Source organism: Myodes glareolus, chromosome 7 (genome assembly GCF_982192425.1).
Source record: "Myodes glareolus chromosome 7, mMyoGla1.1, whole genome shotgun sequence".
Taxonomy (NCBI): domain Eukaryota; kingdom Metazoa; phylum Chordata; class Mammalia; order Rodentia; family Cricetidae; genus Myodes; species Myodes glareolus.
In genome coordinates, this window is record NC_142032.1 from 14379014 (window position 1) to 14398748 (window position 19735).

Sequence of the window (19735 nt, forward strand, 5' to 3'; positions counted from 1 at the left end):
TATAGAGATGGCAAGTTTGTCTGGACAGCACCGCCGTTTCTGAAGTACTTTGAAATTCTAAATGTCAGTCCATTAGGGCAGAGTGTTCCAGTTCTTCAAAAGGATGGAAATGTCTTGAACACCATTAAGCCCATTAACTTTAATGAAAATAGCTAATTAGAAATAGTCCCGAATCACCCCCTTTGCACTGTGCTGGCTGGTTTTCAGCGGGAAAATCTCAAAAGCAGTCAGGCATGAGCGACACACACCTTTAACTCCAGCACCCAGGAGACAGAGGCAGGCGGATCTCCATGCATTTGAGGCCAGCCTAGTCTACATAATGAGTTACAGACTAGCCAGCGCTACATACGACTATAGCCGTATGTAAATATAATATAATTTCAAGGACTGGCCATGTAGTACATCAGCATAACACACAACTCGCTGATGACAGTCCTGTCTCCACCCCAGATGTGCCTGTCACACCGTAGGCACTGCCTTCTCTCTCCAGGGATGGCTGGGTCCTGTCCTGCGACTCCAGACTACTGTCCTATGGGTGATTTGGACGTGAAAGGAAGTGCTCTCAGTGTTCCTTCTGTGGCATCTTGTTCTTGGGTTGGTAGATAAGGTGGACGATCCAGTGTGGAATATTCAAACTGCGAGAATGCTCGAGCTGCCAGTGCTCTACAGGAGAGTGTACGACCAGCCCTTCCGCAGCCCAGCCCTAACGGAGGAAGAGCCACCTGAGTAAGTCCCCCTGTCCCCGCTTGAGAACATGACGGCTGCAGGGAAGTCTAGCAGTAGGAGCCAGAGACTGGGGTGACGGCAGATACCCACCCGAGTACGGGGTGGGGGGCTCCAGTCCTCTCTGCTCCAGCTTCCTCTCCTGCAAACTAGAGCAACTATAGCATAGAGGCTGTAGGGTGTGAAGGGCACAAGTGTGTTATAATTAGACTTACTATAGGAATGGGGGGGCATGGATGAATCCTGCATGGCAGCTGGAACTTCTCCAAATCAGAGGAAAGCTCTAAACTCACAGATCCAAGAAGCTTAGCAAACCCTGAGGTGAGAACCATGGAGCAAACTGCACCAAGGCTTTTCACAGTCAAAATACTGTGCCACGGGGACCACGACCCTGGTCCTGCAGCTCCCACCATAAAACAACAACATGCCACGGAAAATCCCTTCTCAGTGGCCTCCCAGCACCTTCAGCTGGGAGGAGAGAATGAGGAGGTGTCTTACTTAGGGTTACTTTTCTCTGATGAAACACCATGAGGAAAGTACTTGGGGAGGAAAGGGTTTATTTAGCTCACACTTCCACATCACTGTTCCTCATCAGAGGGAGTCAGGACAGGAACTCTAGGAACAGGTCAGGAACCTGGAGGCAGAAACTGATGCAGAGGCCGTGGAGGAGTGCTGCTTACTGGCTTGCTCTCCATAGCTTGCTCATTCTCCTTTCTTATAGAGCCCAGGATCACCATCCCAGGAGTGGCCCCACCCACAGTGAGTGGGCCCTCCTCCATCAGTCACTAATTAAGAAAATACTCTACAGGGTTGTCTGCGGCACTCTTCTGGAGGCATTTTCTCAATTGAAGTGTTCTCCTTAAATGGCTACAGCTTGTGTCAAGTTGATGTAAAACTAGCCAGCACAGGAAGATACTTTTTGTTGGGTTGGGGGCAGAGGCGCTAGAGAAGCAGCTCAGTGGGTAAATTGTGTGAGGACTTGAGCTCAGATCTCAGCCCTATATTAAAATCTGGGCAGGCTGGTGCGCAGACCTGTAACCCCAGCAGTGTAGGCGGTGGAGACAGGAGGATCACTGGGACTTGCTGCCCATTTCTTTACCTCTAAATCTGAGATCTACCTCTAGATCTGCTCTCAAGGGAGTAATAAAGCAGGGCACCCGATGTCTTCCTATGACCTCTGCATGCACACACACACACACACACACACACACCACACACGCATGCACCCACACGTCCATCACACACATTCTTTTTTTGCCATGCTAGAGAATGAACCAGGACCAAACTCATGCTAAGCTGTACCCCCTGCCCTCCCTTTAATTTTTTAAACATATAAATATATTACTTCTTCAGTAAGCCGTACTTTCAAACAACACAAATAGTAGATGTTTATCACACAGAAAGTGGGAGTTGCCTCCAAGCACGACTACCCAGAGGTCACCAGTGTTCCTAGGTTGCCATGGTTCCCTTATGTGCCTTTATTCCATGCTCCACAACATGAACATCACTTAGATATTTAGTGGGATTTCTTTTCCCTCTCACAAAAATGGTCGCCCCTCCGTGCTCTTCTTGACCTGTCTTTATAATGTGTCGTGAATGTCTGTCAATGCACACAGTTCCATCGTAGCCGCCTGATGGCCACTGTAAGACTTTCCCTTTTTGTAAACAAGCAAACAGATACCCCCCCCCCCAAAACAACAACAACGAAAGATAAGTACCAGTGTAGAATGGGGTCTCCTACTAGCTTCTGGTTTTATACACACCAAAAGGAGCCTGAGGTGATGATGGTTTCTACAAGGCATTTTAAATTTTGCCCCCGCAGCAAGACAGGCACTTTGGATCTCGCCGGCCTCACGTCTTTGTTGAGTGAGAAAATCAAAGAATTTCTCCAGGAGAAGAAAGTGCACACCTTCTACCAGCAGGACGTGGAAATGGTGGAGTCCCTGCAGTCCCTGGCCAGCCAGCCCGTGGCCAGCCAGCCCGTGGCTCACGGCACCTGCTCGGACAAAGTAAGTGCAGCGTGCTCATGAGGTCCTCAGTCCCCACGCCTGCAGCTGAAGGTGAGCGCATGCGTGACTGGTGGAAGACTCGCGGGGTGGGCTTCCAGAGCAGATGTCACGGTTCTAGCATGTGCCTTTCTATTCTAGAAAGGTCACTGAGCACTAGGAATTCACGTTGCCCTGGATGTCTGAGTAGAGAATAATGGCAGGCTTGGGCCACGGCACCTAGTGGCCAGTGCTCGCTGAGATGGGCGTTTAATCTCTGAGCAAGTACATGAGGGTAACGAGGTAAGAGGAGAGAATCACCCTCCCTCCAAGGTGACGATTGGCCAGCAAGATGGTACCCGAATCACGGTTTTTAATGGCGTGGTCTTTTCCATGAAAAGGTCAATCTGTCCTGTTGTAGGAAATCAGATAAAGGCCAAGCTGTAGTCACGTTTACAACTGAAAAGTTCAAAGAATTTTCCTGTTGCTCTTGGTGAAGCCTCCGTCCAGTCTTGTGTTCCTTGTATTCCAGGCTGGTTTGTTGTTCGGTTTTCTATGTTCTATGAAATCAAGACTTACTAGGAATTGCAGGTTTAGGCTTTTCCTTGCCCTACTGTTCTTGGGTTTGATGCTGTCGTGCTCTCTGGCTGCCACGCGCCCCTCTCTGCCTTCACGGAGCTGTCTGATCCTTGCCCTACTGTTCTTGGGTTTGATGCTGTCGTGCTCTCTGGCTGCCACACGCCCCTCTCTGCCTTCACGGAGCTGTCTGATCCTTGCCCTACTGTTCTTGGGTTTGATGCTGTCGTGCTCTCTGGCTGCCACACGCCCCTCTCTGCCTTCACGGAGCTGTCTGATCCTTGCCCTACTGTTCTTGGGTTTGATACTGTCGTGCTCTCTGGCTGCCACGCGCCCCTCTCTGTCTTCACTTGTTCTTCAGTGTTCTGGCCCCGTTGTGTGTGGTGTCGCTGGTACTCGTCCTCCCTGCCCTCCATCAGGTCCATTATGTCTGTGATGTCACTGACCCATAGTGTTTGCCCCCGTTTGTCTACCAGAATGTAAGGCCTGTGAGAGCAGAGGTCGTCTGTCTTATATTTGCTGTCTACACGACCCCCAACAGGATGGAGAGGGCAGACTCTAGTTAGGGGATGGTGGTTATTTTAAATCCAGATGGTCCCAGAAAGCGACAAGTGTGTTTCCCTCCCATCCTCTCTCCTGCCCTGTTCCTGGCCCCCAGGACAAGCACTGTCTTAGTCTCCTGAGCATGTCCCTGGCCTTATGATGAGCTTATATTGACAGTGGTGATTGCGTCCCTTCTTTTTACCCAAATGGGAACACACTTTGGTCTTCTTCAGGAGACCGAGGTTTCAGTGATCAATGCATCTTTCTGTACTTTCCTGGTAGGACATAGACTTTGCCACCGTCTGAAAGCTCTCATTACCTGTACCCAAGTATGAGTTCACACACGTACCCTCTATTCTGCAACTGTCCTGACATTTTCCAGGCCTCCCCCATCACCAGCCAGGCTGCTCTGAGTGTCCTAACTTAGTCTGCATGCTGCCGGTGGAGCAGGTACCCTCCCAGCTCCTTCCTGACCCTTGCTTCTTGGATTTGTTTACACACCTAATTACCTCTTCCTGGCAACAGTCTGTGTGCCCAGTGACCCAGGATTTCATACAGAGACATGAGGGGTAGTGTTTCAGAAAGCACTCAGGTGGAGAAGGTCATGGCTGGAGCTTTGTTCTTGGCCAGGGTTGCCCCAGCTCTCCAGCTGTCCACTCTCCGTTGGCCGTCTTTCCATTTCATCGTTTGGAAGACCCTCCTAGGGCTTCTGGTGGCTCTCTGTATTTGCCAGTAGTTCTCTCTGTCCCTGTCTTCTCTCCCCTTTTCCTTTTAAAACATCTTTTGGGGGGCTGGAGAGGAGACTCAGAGGCTAAGAGCACTGGCTGCTCTTCCAGAGGTCCCAAGTTCAATTCCCAGCAACCACATGGTGGCCCACAACCTCCTTGCCAGCAGTTCATTGTATGCTTAATAAATAAATCTTTTTAAAAAATCTTTAAATTGTGTGTGTGTGTGTGTGTGTGTGTGTGTGTGTGTGTGTGTCTGCACTTGTGCACATGCCACAGTGAGAGTGTGGAGGCCTGAGGACAGCCTGCAAGACTCCATTCTGTCCTCTGCCCTTTGGGGCTCAAGGATCGAGCTCCTCACAGCAGGTGCTTTCACCTTTTCCAGCTCAGCACCTCATAGGCCCTCCGTTTTCTTTTGTTCTGTAGTCTAGGCTGACCTGGAACGTGCTGTGTAACTCAGGCTAGCCTCAAATTCATGGTCCTTCTGCGTGAGCCTCTTATGTGCTAGGACCATGTGTGTGCTCCCATGCCCACTCTGAGGAAGCATGAGGAAGCAGTGAAGTCCACCCTCGTGTGGAGCGACAGTGGCCACAGTGAACTAGAACAGCCTGCGGACTCCCCCACTCGGAATGTTTTATGGGGAAATCTTGGTGTAGCATCTTTTTGAAGAAGCTCAGAGAAGAAATTTGTACCGGCCCAATGCTGTATATGTAAAAAGAAACGAACACGGTGCTGTATTTGTTTTTCTCTGCAAACGATTTCTTCCATCAATAATGAATCAGTCGGTCAGATTGCACTGCTTGGGAGGTCAGTGTCACTCAGCTGAATTCCATCTAATAGCTCCCTGGGAGACTGCGGGTGCTCACAGTGCTGCAGAAACCCGAGAGCCTTGGGCACTCTCGTTATCACTCACCAAAGCTCAATTCCCTTTCTTTCTCTTTCTTTCTTCTGATGTTTTTTTTTTCTAACATCGCCCTTCTTAGCAAATCCAGAAACATGATAAGCAGATCTTACAAAGCCATTGTGTCTCCGACAGCTGGATGGATGCAGAGTTTGTTTGGGAGCGCAGACTATATATATTTCAGGAAGCCGCCCGGTTCCTGCAGGGCAGGGCAGCCCCAACTCACTGCTTCAGTCTGTGAGCAATTTTGGTTTCCTGAGTCATGGCTGTCTGTCATTGTTCTTTTTAAAATGACAAGCAAAACGCAGACCTCAATCCAGGAAGCTGCTGGCGTTTCAGAGGAGACCCCCCACTCCCCCTATCCCCCTCACCTTCCCACCCCACCCACCCCAGGCCCTGCTCTCAGGACTGTGGTCTTTAAGCACATCCTGAGGTCACGTGAGGCAAATGTCTTGGAAAGGATGTTTCCCATATTGTTTGCAGTGACTGAAGCCGAGTCTGCTCCGTCCTCCCTGTCAGAGCTGCGACTGCCTTTGCTCTCCCAGGCCCGGGTGCCCTCTCCCCCTCACCTAGCCTTCCAGAGGAGGGAGCTGGTGCACATGGGAAAGATTGCCCAGCAGTGTGCAGACAAAGCTATGACTAAGTCAAAGCCAAAACACAGAACAGTTCTCAAGTGGGCCCCTCCAGAATAGACTTCCGGCTGTGCCTAAACGCGGGCCTGCTCAGCTGAAACAGGCCTCGAGTGTGCTGACTCAGCACAAGACAAGCCTGTTGGGTGAATTCATAAACCAGTCAGTCTGGGGAGTTAGTCGTAGGTGATGAAAGATGAAACTTATTTCTCTTTCTTCCCTGTGCAGGTGGAGTCAAAGACCAGCACCACTTCCGGTACAGTCCACAGTGTGTTTAAGAATGCTATACAGATGCTGTGGGACAAGGGATTCGTGTTCCAGAGAGATGGTGGCTCTCATAAGCCATACTACGTAAGAGACTTGCAGCCTATGTCCCCTCTGTAGCTTGCATTATGAACACTTGTTTCTAAAATAATCTTCAGGAGTGTGTCAGTCAGAAGCACAGGTTAGCTCTTACCTTCTCGCAATCTAACTCTTCTCATCACTGGTTTTGTGAAACAGGCTTGCTCTGTAGCCCAGGCTGGCCCAGGTTGGCCTTGAACTAATAGCGTTCTACCTCTACTTCTCCAGTGCTGAGATAGTAGGCATGTGCCACTACACCTGATCCATGCAGCCTCTTGAAACCTAATACTCTTCTAAGTATTCATTTGTATATTGACAGGTTATAATTTATAAGTATGTTCCTATGGCTTTTTTTTTTTTAAATAGCAATCTTCTTCCATGTCAGAAATCCTCATCCTCAGCGTCACTGGACCAGATGAGAGTCAGGGACTCTCCTGCGCAATGTAGACTGCTTGCCAGCATCCCTGGCCTCACCCACTGAGCACCACAGCATCTCCCGTGTTGGGACAAAGGCATTACAAATCTCCCACTGCTGGAAATAACACTCTGTGCTTTTGGGACCCATGCTCCGTCCCCATCACCTTTGCTTGTCAGGACCTGTGAGTCTGTCTCACTCTTCCTGACTGTTCTATGAGTATTTACCAGAACTTTCTAGTCATTCTTTTGTGTCAAACACTACGGTGTCGTGTGACTTTTGTGGTCACAAATAGGGTTACCCGCTCTATCTACATGGCTATCTCTGTGGATTCATGTCAGTATTTCCAAGACCTACACAGGAAGGAGTGTTTTGGGAGTAAAGAACATTTAGTCAAGCTTTCGGGTGGCCCTGCCAGTCAGCCCCCTGCAGGCCTTGCCACTCCCCACAGAATACTGGTGTGGTCGCTGTTGGCCTCGTTCTTTTCAAGTTAAAAGTCTGCCTCTTGCTGCCTGTCTCTGATATTGGAGGCATGAGCTGAGATGAGGCCTCCTGAAGCCACCCGTGTCCCCTGCAGAGGTGGCTGAAGGGGACCGTGAATCTCCTGGAGACAGGCTGGTGGTGGGCCTCACGACTTTCAGACTCACCAGTGGGTTCCTCAGTGGGACATTTCCTCTTTGGAGAGGTTTTCCACGGTGTTGAGTAACTTGTGGGAGAGACACGCGGGCTGTCCACCCGTCCAGGGATGGGAGAGCACAGTAAGACATGACAGCCATTGTCAAGCCAAGCTGGGCCACCCAGCTGGAGTCCTCCTGGACACTTGTTCCTCCCCACTCTCTGGGTTGGCCTCCCCAAGGGTCTGTAGGCTTAACCGTCCATGTGAAGCAGCGACAGCCGCTGCAGTCAGCTGCCCAGGGCGAGGTGTGGCAGGGCCGGGCAGTTCCTCCTCTGACTCACCGTGAGCTGGAAGGGGTAGTCAAACAAGAATACATGCCATGCCCCCTTCTGTGGCTAACCCCTCCCCTTCCACTCACTCCTGATTTGTGGGTTTCCTTTCTCCTGAGGCCCTGCTGGACATAGTTATCATAGCAATACCAACCCTTCTGTTTGCATTGTAAGTTAAAAGTCATCGAGTGCCCTGCTCTGGAAGTCAGGTCTCAGGCGTTTGTGGGCTGTCTCTACTGCCCAGTTCTTCAGTGATTACAGGCTTAGACTCTTCCTTCTTCCTCTCCCTTTTATCTGCTTTGTTTCTTTCCTTCCTTTCCGCTCCCCGTTATTTCTCCTTTCCCTCCCCTCTCTCTTTCCCTTCCCTTTTTTTCTTGTCCTTTTCCTCCCCTTCTTTCTCTGTCCTCCCCCTCTCTCCCCCTTTTTTCCTGTGTCCCATCCTCCCTCCCTCCTCTCTTCCCCTCTTTCCTTTCTTCCCTACTGTCCTCCTCTTTCCTCCCCTGGCTCTGCTGTTACTGTATTTATTGCTGGACCTGAGCAAGGCACCTGCTGCTCGTTGAGAAGGAAGCATCTTGTGTCTGCCTGTGAGGGCGGAGGGTATTTCAGTAGATAAACTAGGTTCTCTACCTTGCTAGCTTTCCCATGCCCATTTCTTCTTTAAGTCTTCCTTGTGCTAAACTAAAGAAATACAAGACAGGCGTGGGGGTGGAGAGGAAGGAGTGGGAGGATGAAGGCCAGAGGCTTGGAGCACTTGGGCACCTTCAGGCATACGAGAGCGAAAAGAGAAATGTTGTGAGTGGGTTCAAGTGTGGAAGAAGCAAACCACCCCTTCAAGGCACAGAGCGCTAGTTTGCCTTCTGGCCCCGGTGAAGCAGCTCCTGGGAGTGAACCAGATGCTTAGGGACAGAGCTGAACCACCCAGGTCCAACATCCGAGTCATACCCCTGGGGAAGGGCAGGTGGTTTCCATGGAATCTACAGAACTGCCCCACGTGCTGGTTTGAATTCGGAGGGACATACTGCTGTGTTCTCAAACCGCATTTTCTCTCTGGACTCTAGGTAACCAGCAAGGACAAAGACCTGCACCAAAGGATCTACCAGATCATTAAGGAAGAGTGCCGGAAACCAAATCGTAAGTGGCACGAGGTCCAGGTGATGATGAGATGCATCCGGGGTTCCCTCCCCAGAACAGGACCGGATCAGGAAGTTCCCATTCCTGACTCAGGAAGGAGACAGCCAGGGTTCCTGTCCTCTCTGAGCTCAGTTGCCTCTTCTTTAACACACACGCTCTAATAGTTCCTTGGACTTTGGTTGGATGGAGAAGTCAGCATTGGAGCTCCCACCATTAAACACCCCTGGGGCTCCTGGTCCTGTAGGGGACAAGCTGGAGGCTGATAGATGAGCCCCCCGCCCCAGGATTTCCGACACACTGAAGTGCACCACCATGCTCAGCTCTGAGATGCACTCCTAGTCCCCTTCTTCAGTTGCACTGTTTGGGACCCGTGCTTACCACTGCCTTTGAATGTAAACATGACATTTCCCCTCATTTCAATATCAAGGCCTTCTAGTGTAAGGTAGACTGGTTCTAGACGTCCTGCCTCATGAATAATGAAATTCAGTCGTCTTGGAAACTGACGAGTTGTAATTGAACCGGGTTGGAAAGTGGTCTGCTTTTGTGGGGTAAGGTCAGCCTCTAGTGGCCAGACACTCACACTGCAGTTACTGTGGCAACACAGGTTCCATTTCAGGCTAGTTACAAAGAAAACTTCTGTCTGCACTTGTCAGTCTTCAAGGTGACCTTTCAGAGCCTACCCTGCAAACGTGTGCCAATAACAAATACTTCTGTCCACAGGATCCTGAAGCAGGAAGGGCTATTAGCCCAAGGTCGCCCGTCACTCCCTTCAGGCCCAGACAGGTTGAGTCACCAGGTAGAGTGGGGCCAGGTCATCCGCCCTGCTGTTTAGGACCCAGTGAGATCAGAACCCAGTGTGGTGTGACAACCAGTCTTTAAAAAAAAAAACAAACAAACAGGAAAAGTGGTGCTGGAGAGAAGTCTCAGCTTGTAAGAACACTGGCTGCTCTTCCAGAGGTCCCAGGTTCAATTCCCGCACGGCAGCTCACAACTGTGTAACTCCAGTTCCAGGGGACCTGACTCACACAGACATATATGCATGCAGGCAAAACATCAATGCACTTAAAATATAAATATTTAAAACAACAACAAAAAAAAGCTCAACACAACCTCTTATTTTAGTAAATGAATGTAGTTTGGTTTATTCAGAATAATAATAAAAGCGCTTTAAGCAGGCATGATAATATGGACCTGTAACCCCAGCACTGAGAAGGCTGAGGCAGGAGGATAAGTGCTTGAGGTCAGCTATGGATAATATGGAGACACACATTCTCTCCTTTCCCTCTCCTTCTTCCTCCCTCCCCCTTCTGTGTGTGTGTGTGTGCATGCATGTGTGTTTGCATGGAAGCCAAGGAAAGACGTTAGGTGCCCCCACTCTCCCCACACACACAGTGCTGGGTTATGGTCTCCTGTCCCCATCCCCACTCTCCGTGCACACACAGTGCTGGATTTACAGGCTCACGTGCAGCCGCACATGGCTGATCTACCCGGTGTTGGAGAGTTGAAAACATAGGTCCTTGTGCTTCCCAAGCAAGCTATCTCTCCAGCCCACTGGAGAAAGGATTTAAGGAGATGCTGTGGTCCCAAGATGTCATTCCTTTACTCTGAATCGAGGCCCCTCAGCCTTAGGTTGATGTGCATTGGGACTGAAGAGTTTATAGCTTGGCACCCGTAAAGCAAATTAGAGAACCTGTAGCCTGGGGAGCAGAGGTGCAGTAAGAACAACAAGTTTGCCTGGAAAGACAGCTCAGTGGGTAGAAGTGCTCACTGCGGAAGCCTGACAGCCAGAGTTCAGATCCTGGAACCTATAAAATTCCCTGATTTTTGAGTGGAAAAACAAATTTTGTCTTTCTCATTGGATAGGCAATCCTGCATACTTAACATTTCTGGTTTTCCTGGAGATCTGTGACCTCAAGGACATTCATGATATGCTCCCAGCACACGAGGGCCTCTAAGAGCCGTGGGCCAGTCACCTAGCTCAGATAAGTCCCAGGTACTGGATTTAGGTTACAAAGTACTGGTGCAAGACCTCACAGGAACTCTCTTAGCTTGGGCTGTGACCACTTGTCTTCCTGTTGTCATAACCTATGACACTAAAGAGGATTGTTCCTAAATAGTAATGTATACAGAGTCTAGAAATCCAAACAGTGCAAAACTGCACAGAGAAGTCAGATACCATACCTTCTCCTCACCAGGCCAGCACTGGTCCAGGGATGCTCCATACACTTGTATCAAGCAGCATCCGTCCAGGGATGCTCCATACACTTGCAAACACAAAGTCCATCTTTTTAGAAACTCAAGGTTAGCCTGTAAACTATATTGTCTCCACCTTGCATTTTCTGCCCAGCATTGACTTCTCGAGATCATTGTCAATAGCACTGTACATCGAAAAGGGCCTCAACTTCTGAATAGCTGTGTGGTGTTCCACAGTTGTCCAGAGAGATTAGTTGGCCATTTATTTCACCATTCCTACTGGACCTTTAGTTCATCTCTTACCTGTCATATAAAATAAGCACTGGGCTGGTGTTTAGAAGAACTGGAGCTCCTTGTTCATTTCTGGTGTCTGAACAAAGGCTGGGAACACAGCAAGGAAAGTGTCTACACTAAGCCTGTTTTAGGTCCCCCTGAGAGGGCTTGTCTGAAAAGTGGGCGGCATGTGGCGTCAGGAAAAGCCTGGCTACAGAACAGGTGACAGTGGTGTTCACAAAGCTGTTGAGAGAGTCCTCATTTAACATAGAAAGGGGTGAAAAGGTGAGGTTCCCTTTGCCCACGGGACAGGGACTGATGGCCTTGCCTCTAGAATGGTCCTGAAGGCTCATTCTGGCTCTCTGCCCCTCAGCTGAATATTGAAATGGGAACTAGCAATTTCAAATTGAATCTTTTTGTGGATTTTTCTCTATTATAGGTGGCTTATAGGTCAAAATTCCTGGATTTCAGCTTTATGTATGGTGTAACAATGGTAAATTATCCTAAAAAGAGTTCTGCTTTGGAAATGTCTTTTTACTCTGAGAGTGTTCTCACGAGTAGAAGAGCTAAGCACAAAGCATGCACGTGAGGGTCTCATCTAGACTCACCGGCAGTCTTCAGCCCTCAGGACAGGGACACCCTTGGACACACCACGTCGGTTAGTGCAGCTGCTGGTCAATCTAAAACGACCGCACTTTGAGAGTAATGAGTGGGCACGGCCACTAGAGGTCGCAATCTAGTTTATGTTAGCCCAGCCTTAGACCATGGGAGAACCACAGATTGTCCCTGTCCCACAGCCTTTAACTTGCAAAAGAACTGATTCTTGTGGGGTGCTGTGACTTGCTCGAGGCTGTGAAGCACATGAGGGTCAAAATGCTTCGCCAAGTGCCACCCTGGGACCTGAAGCCTTTGTTACCGTGTGAATGCCCTTTAGCTGTTTCGTGCCAGGGTTGGGCTCCAAGGGGAGGCTTTCCTTCAGAGATGAGTCTCTACTTTGACTCAGGATAATGTCAGAAGATGTCTATATGAAGTAAATTGACAAAACATACTGTTATATATTCTAATTTTTTGTTCTAGTCTATTTTACTCTGCTTGGTAGAAAGAATTAAAAAAAAAGAATGCTGACCATGAACATAGAATTAATGGTCCCTATGGCTACAGCCCTCAGGAGGAAACCTGAGGAAGGGGGATTTTTAGTCCTCAATTCTCATCACTGGGTACCTAGTGGTCTTAGTTTTGGGTCAAAGGTAAAAGTTTACTAAACTACAGTTGTCACGGATATGACCCAATGGAAGCTAGGGGAGGAAGCATGGGGCAGGCTGAAGGTAGGAATCCCTTAGCCATGGGACTCTGTCAAGTAGGACATCTAAGAAAGGCCAGCTGTGCTGTGCATGTCCAGAGGTGTCCTCCTGAGCAGTCAGGGGGTCAGTGCTGTGTACCAGAGGAAAGGGTTTGTCAACAGTGTACAGCCATTAGGTCATGGATGTGTAGTTACTGACTGGAGTTCTGTACAGTCGTTAGGTCATGGATGTGCAGTTACTGACTGGAATACTATACAGCCATTAGGTCATGGATGTGCAGTTACTGACTGGAATATTGTACAGCCATTAGGTCATAGATGTGCAGTTACTGATTGGAATACTGCACAGCCATTAGGTCATGGATGTGCAGTTTCTGACGGGAGTCCTTGAATGTTGAAGATCAGAGCGTTGAGAAGTGGACTGTGTCACTATAGAGACATGCATGTGGAGCCCAGACCTGGTTTTGGCTGTGTGATTATACTGATTGGTGCGCCTCAGATCTTGATGCGAGAAGAATCATCCTGGATCTCGCCGTGACGCCATTGTTGGCTCAGGAGGCCTGGAGAGGGATAGCGGAGGGCCTGGCCGTCACAATCATGCTGTGTCTTCCCTTACCCGTAGACGTGGAGAAGGGCTGCCATCTGATGCATGTCCTGAACTGTGTGCGCCTGAACCTGCGCTGGGACCTGAGCAAGGCTGTGCTGCAGCAGGTGCTGGAGCTCCTGGAGGACCAGAGTGACATCGTGAGCACAGGCGCTCACTACTATACGGCCTTCTGAGCAGAGCTGCGGAGCAACGATGGTGGCCTTACCCCAGGCTCTCTCACAGGCATTGTACAGGGTTTACATATATTTACTCTCATAATAAATTCCAATATAGTCACTAGAAAAATGGGATTTGACTTCCTTCTGCTTGCTGTGTCCCTGAGATAGATGGCATTGGTATCAGCCACGACACACACAAACCATCCTTGTCACTTCCTGGCTGGACTGAGTGTCACTCAGAACAGAATGGGAGTAAACAGTGCTGCTGGCTCACTCACTGTGTCTGAACTCAGGGACCCTATCTTGCTGGAGGGACGTCCAGGGTAGAGGCTCCTGCACACTTGGAACTGGAGAGGCAATGGCCAGACAGCATTGTTGGAAAGATTTTTCAGGCTCCAGGCTACCAGATACATTTCCACCTGGATCTTCTGGTGTGTTAAAAGCGGACATAGGGGGCATAGTCTCCTGGAGTGATTGACACTTGCCTCTGGTTCCCAAGGTTCCACACTGGCAGTGAGGCCTAAGACCTGGGCTGCTGAGGTTTTCAGATCTGCCTTGAACAGGAAAAGCATCTGGGGCATGGCGTGGCCTTTTAATTCTTTCCCTTATGACTTGAAAGTTGTCTCAGAACATTTGCCTGCACCCTAAGAGATGCACAGCTAAATGTGTGGTCCCTTGGTGCCCCTGAAGATGGCAGAGGCTGTCAGCTAGCTGTCTGGCTGGTGGTGTTATTTTCAGGATTGCCGCTGAGTGTGCAGGACTTGCCATGCAGATGGAGGCTCAGGATGTGCCCAGACAGGTGACGGAGTCGTGCTTAGGCTCAGAATGACAAGGTGGAGAAAACATCTGAGTTATGTAGTAGGCTTGTTCTAACAGCAAATGGTAGATCCAGCCAGCAGAAATAAAGGATGGGGAAAGAGTTGGAGTTAATTACAGTCATTTCGCAGAGGGCACATCTGCCCGAGTCTGCTGTGTTGGCTTTTGACGTAACAACGTCAGGATGGCTCAGCTGGAAACCCTTCAGGCCCAGGAGCTGCTCCACCCGCTGTGGGTGAGTGGTTCTACATCCACAAGCCCGAGTTCACACTGGAGATGCTTTCCTGTCCTGGACCCTTCTGCCCTCTGTGACTCCTTCTTCTCGGGGATGGCATAGACAGCTACTGTGTTCCCTATGCATGGAAGGGTCTCAGCTACATAGGATCTGCGTGGAGCTCTTCCTCCCAGTCAGCAGCTGTTTCATGCTCAATTCATCTTGATTAGTGGCCTTTCTCAGGCGGGAACCCAGAACTGGGAAGTAAAAGGGGTACGGGCCGGATCGAGCAATCCCATGAGAATTCCTCTCCAGGGAAGAGGCACGCCAAGTATGAAAGAAAGCAAGATGCCCATCACTGCCTACAATAATTTATATGTGGAGAAGTTAAGTATGGACACGTGATGAAATACTACATAGCCACTCCAATGATGGCGCAGATGGCTGCCGTTGCTATGGCGCAGGGAAGAAAATCAAATCACAGGGCTGTTTGTGTGGTACAATGCCATTGATACAGAATTCCTTGTGCCTTCACGGAATCACTAAATGTGTATAGCGCAGATCTACGCAGACACAGCTCATCAATTCCTCCTTCTAGAACAGTGACTCTCAACCTGTGGGCCCGACCCCTCTGGCAAACCTGTCTCCAAAAATTTTTACATTATGATTCATAGCAGTAGCAAAATTACAGTTATGAAGTAGCAACTAAAATAATTTATGGTTGGGGGTCACCACAACATGAGGAACTGTAGTAAAGGCTGACAGCATTAGGAAGGGTGAGACCCACTGCTCTAGAAGCATTTGCTGCATTTGCCTTCCAGGACACCAAAGGTCCCGACTGCACCTTCTCCTTCCCTTAGTTATCCATCTCCCCAGTTCCCGAGACTCAGCCGCAGACCTCAGTTCTAGCTGTCTTGCTCTCCAGGAATCCTAACCTCATGGGCTATGCCATTTGCATACTGCCAGACTTCCCAGTTGGCATGGGGTTGGGCCTGTCTGCCATCCTCACCCCTGTATCTAGCCTCATACTGGCATCTGCTTAGGTGTCCTGGAGACCTCACTAACTTCATGTGTTCAGAGCCAGTCCCTGGATCACACAGCCCCTGTCCTGCTCCTCAGAGCCCCTGACGCAGCAGAAGCCAGCTCTACTCCCAAACGCTCAGGCCGAGCCATCAACATCTTTCTCACAGCCCACACCCAAGCTGTACAGTCACAAATTGTTTTGACTCCTCCAAAGTGTTTCTAGAATATACTTCTCACACCCCCTTTCCTCCTTCCTGAGGTATTGCTGTCACCTCCTCTCTGGCCTCTGTCACCGGCTTCATCACCTTCTCGGCACGGCAGCCACAGGGATCCTGGGCTGCTTCCACTCTCCATGGCTTCAGATCTCATTAGACAGGAGCTTGAGGCATCCCGATGGCCAGCAAGGCTCTGCCATGCCACACCTCACTGCACCACGCTCAGCCATTATTAGTCTTGCTGGGCCCCACGCACCAGGTGTGTCCTTGCCTGGGGACAGGCCTCTGCTCTTCTTCAGGTCTTTGTCTGACTCACCTCAGTGAGGCCTGCCCCAGCCCTCTTGGCTGATTGTAACCAATTTCTGTTCCCCAGCTTTGTTCTGCCCATAGTACTAGTGAATGCCTAACACACTCCAGATGTTTGCCTTCTTTCCCTGTTTATCATCTGTCTCCCCGGCAGAATGCTTTCGGAGACTAGAATTCTCTCGTTTCCTGTGTCCCCGTACCCAGGGCAGTGCCTGGTGCATCTTTACTAAATCCCACTTTTGTTCGTGGCTGGCTGGTTTCCAGCTCCTCGTACCAGACTCTCCTGAGGGTTTCCCAGTGTTCGGAAATCTCCTCAGCTGGGAGCACTTGGCATTAACATCCCCCAGAAACAAACTCCGCCAGGGCACCTGGGGTTTGAGACTCAGGCTCCCTGGTCCTTCTGAGGAGATGTGGCAGTGGCGTGTGCTGTCAGAGTGTCTTTACACAATGCCACCCACCCCTCCCAGCTGCCAGCTTGATATCTACCAGCATCCCTTGCTCCTCTTCTCCCCTCCTCATCCCTGTTCTCCGCATCCCCCATGTGAAAGTTTTTGCTTTCTTGAAGTCTTTGCTTCGGCTTCAGCTTCAGCTTCTGGACAATCCGTATTAATATCACGCTCCTGAGCCCTTGTAAAAGTGGGAGGAGAGACCTACCTTACAGAGTTGTCCTCCATGTGTGAAGGGTGGAGTGCACAACTCTGGGCACGCATACACACACACAATAATAATACACTGAACGTAAGCTGGAGAAATGGCTCAGTGTGTAAGAGCGTATACTGCTATCCCAGAGTTCCATTTCCTGCAACTGCGTAAGGAAGTTCACAACTACCTGCTAACCAGTTCCAGAGGACCCAACACCCCTCATCCTCCTGTGTGTTCATGCCCCCCACACACAAATTAAAAATACTGTTATTTCCCATCCCCACCCACCAGAAGCACAAGTAGACAAGACTGAGAGTCCTTTCCCCGTACGGATTAAAGTCCTCAGCTCTGGGGTATGCTTGTTTAGAGAAGTGTGGGCACACACGTAGCTTATGGAGGCGAGAAGACAAGTGGTACTACTGTCTGGTCGTGGGTTTGTTTGAAGGGCCATGATTGTCCCCATCTGGTCAACTACCAATGCTCCTCGTTCCTCTAAGACACTTCTTTGTAATTATTTTCCTCTCTGATGGTGTGCCAGGACACTGGCCAAAAAAACCAAGTGGGATAAAGTCCATTCAACTGTGAGGGACTCAAGACTCAGTGCCAATGATTGAAACCAAGCGAACTTCTAATTTTCCATTGGCAAAGCATCTACACTTTCTCATTCATGTGGTTTCTCTTCCACAGGCGGCTTCTACCAGGCTACCCAAAAACATCTCTTTGTTCCCTTCCTCAGTCCATGTGAAACCTATGGGAAACTCCAGCAGCGGCTCTGGGAGAAGGGTGTGCATGACCATCCTGAAGGGTGCTGTTGCAGGACAAAGCTTTGTGGCTGAGCCTTGGATGCCTGCTGTTCTCCTGGCAGAGGGCTAAATGTGAGCCTATGTTCGATCAGTGGGATTTCATGTAATGCTGAATTTTATCAGTCTATTTCTATTGAAATTTGACAACCTGTCTATTGCTTGCTAACCTTGACTGTAGTTATTAAGACAAAACGGGCAAATCCAGGAATAACACCAGGTTCTACTCACAAGAATTCCAAATCAAACCCTAAAGTTCCGTTATGTCAAAGTAAAATGCTGTGTTTTCACTTGGAATCAGGAAGGAAATGCAAAGGTGACCTGATGGCTTTGGTTTGCGGGGTTTTGTTTTGTTTTGTTTGTTTTTTTGCATCTATTGTGTGTGTATATACACCTGGGCACACATGTATCAGAGGACACCTTATGTGAGTTGGTTCTCTCCTTCCACCTTGCATTCAGGACATCAGACTTGATGTAGAGTGTCTTTACCTACTGAGCTGTCTCACGGGCAGGCAAAGTAACACAGATTTACAGAGTTAAACAAATGCAACTTAAAAGGATGCAACACATCTTTGCATCATTAAACAAATGTTCCTAGGCATAAACAAATGTAACACTTCTTAAACTAATATTATATAGCATGTCTCCTTTTTTGTCTAAATAAAAGGAAAGGCTTTAACTTCACCATAGTAAAACTATGTGCAACAGCAACAGTTATCAAGTAAGAATTACATTTACAATATTCAGTCCATTTGTATTAACAAATTCAGAGAAAATACTCCATTACCTGTCTTATCTTAGTGATTCCAAAGTTTTATACCTAATTTACTTTCTATCATAACTAAGGAAAACTACAACTCTATTTAGTCTTTAACTCCATCCAAGACCTCAGAAAGATGTAATATTACCTAACAACAGAGACATCTAGCTACCTGGAAGTCACCTAAAGTTCCTCTGCAACATTGGGACATCCATCTTCAGCCTACAGGCCTAGAACATCTAGTAGACTTTTCAGTGAAGCAGGAATTTGAAGGACTGTCCCACCTTGTATTGGCAAAGTTCAACAGTCTTTTTCTTTGTGTTCTTATTGTCCAGTCTATATAATATACTGTCAGCAGTCAAAGCAAGAGCAGTTTCTTGCCCAAATGGCTAGCCTTGCCACATTGAAATCAAATTCCATATGGAGTTTCTTCAGTGACCATCATCCTTGTTTGAAGTAAATTGGTGGTGCCAGAAGCAGATGTGTCTCATCATCCCAGAAAGTCCTATAACAAAACATTTTAAATGCCATATTCTGTAGCTGTTTGAAGTGTTGAAAATCATCTCATCTATCTGTCTAAAATATACTCGTTTGACCTTGAAAACACTTAAATATACCAAAATTTATGCCAATGCAAAGTATCTGAGATTAATAGTTGTCTTTTTAATCTTATTTTCCTGTATTTCCCTAAATGATAGCAAACACCCATGACCCACCAAATAACCAAAAACCATCCACACACCATCTCTTGGGAATTGGGCATTTATTTCTCTAGACGTTGTCCTGTTTTCTGTGAATTAAGGCATCTTTAGGGGTTCCTGGGAAAATTGAGAGAATGGCCAAGTCCTGGGAAGACTAGCTGTGTGTAACTTTTGCTGGTATGGTGCGGGAGAATTATCTGTATTCTGTCAATCATATTTTAATAAAACGCTGATTGGCCAGGCAGGCAGTATAGGCGGGAAAGCCAGACAGGAAGTAGGGGTGGAGCAAAGAGACTGGGAGTATTCTGGAAGCAGAAGCTCTCTCTCAGCCACTCCTGCACAGACCACCGAAGAGGCAACATGTAAGCTGTCACACTGAGAAAGGTACTGAGCCCATGTGGCTAAAATAGATAAGGATAATGGGGTAATATATGTTATAAGAGCTAATAAGTAGCCTGACCAAATGGGCCAATCAGTTTATAACCTTATGGAGTCCTGTGTGTAATTTCTCTTTGGGATTTGCCGGCTGTTGGGGTACCGGGCGGGACGGAAACCCCAACAAGCCGGCCCTCATGTTACATATGGCGCCCAGACGTGGATAAATGAATCCACAGAAAGCCTGAGAAAGTTTGGGAAAGAATAGAGTAAAGTATGTTTTCTTGGTAGCAGCAATTTTTCGGTTCTGCTCTGCTTGCTAGAGGCAAGCAAATGCTCTCATCTAGGAGAGGCTTCTTGACTCAGCCTTAGCTGCAAAACCTTGCAGCTCATTAAGAGGTCCTGCCACGAAACACTTAAATGCTGTTGGTGAAAAG

The 19735-nt window shown here is 48.6% G+C and overlaps 1 protein-coding gene across 5 annotated transcripts in view; it reads left to right on the forward strand.

The window, feature by feature from the left end:
* The window catches only part of Stn1 (STN1 subunit of CST complex), a 43743-nt gene extending 24332 nt beyond the window's left edge, over positions 1 to 19411 (forward strand). For 4 of the 5 annotated variants that reach the window (XM_048438985.3, XM_048438989.3, XM_048438986.3 and 1 more), the window contains 5 exons: positions 603 to 726; positions 2546 to 2732; positions 6311 to 6433; positions 8843 to 8915; positions 13304 to 13573. In XM_048438985.3, coding sequence (XP_048294942.3) covers positions 603 to 726; positions 2546 to 2732; positions 6311 to 6433; positions 8843 to 8915; positions 13304 to 13461 — 665 coding nt within the window. In that variant the 3' untranslated portion in view covers positions 13462 to 13573. Of the gene's footprint in view, positions 1 to 602; positions 727 to 2545; positions 2733 to 6310; positions 6434 to 8842; positions 8916 to 13303; positions 13574 to 17349 lie in introns of those variants that run through there. The other variant, XM_048438987.3, reaches the window with a different exon arrangement.
* The last annotated feature ends 324 nt before the right edge of the window (positions 19412 to 19735 follow it).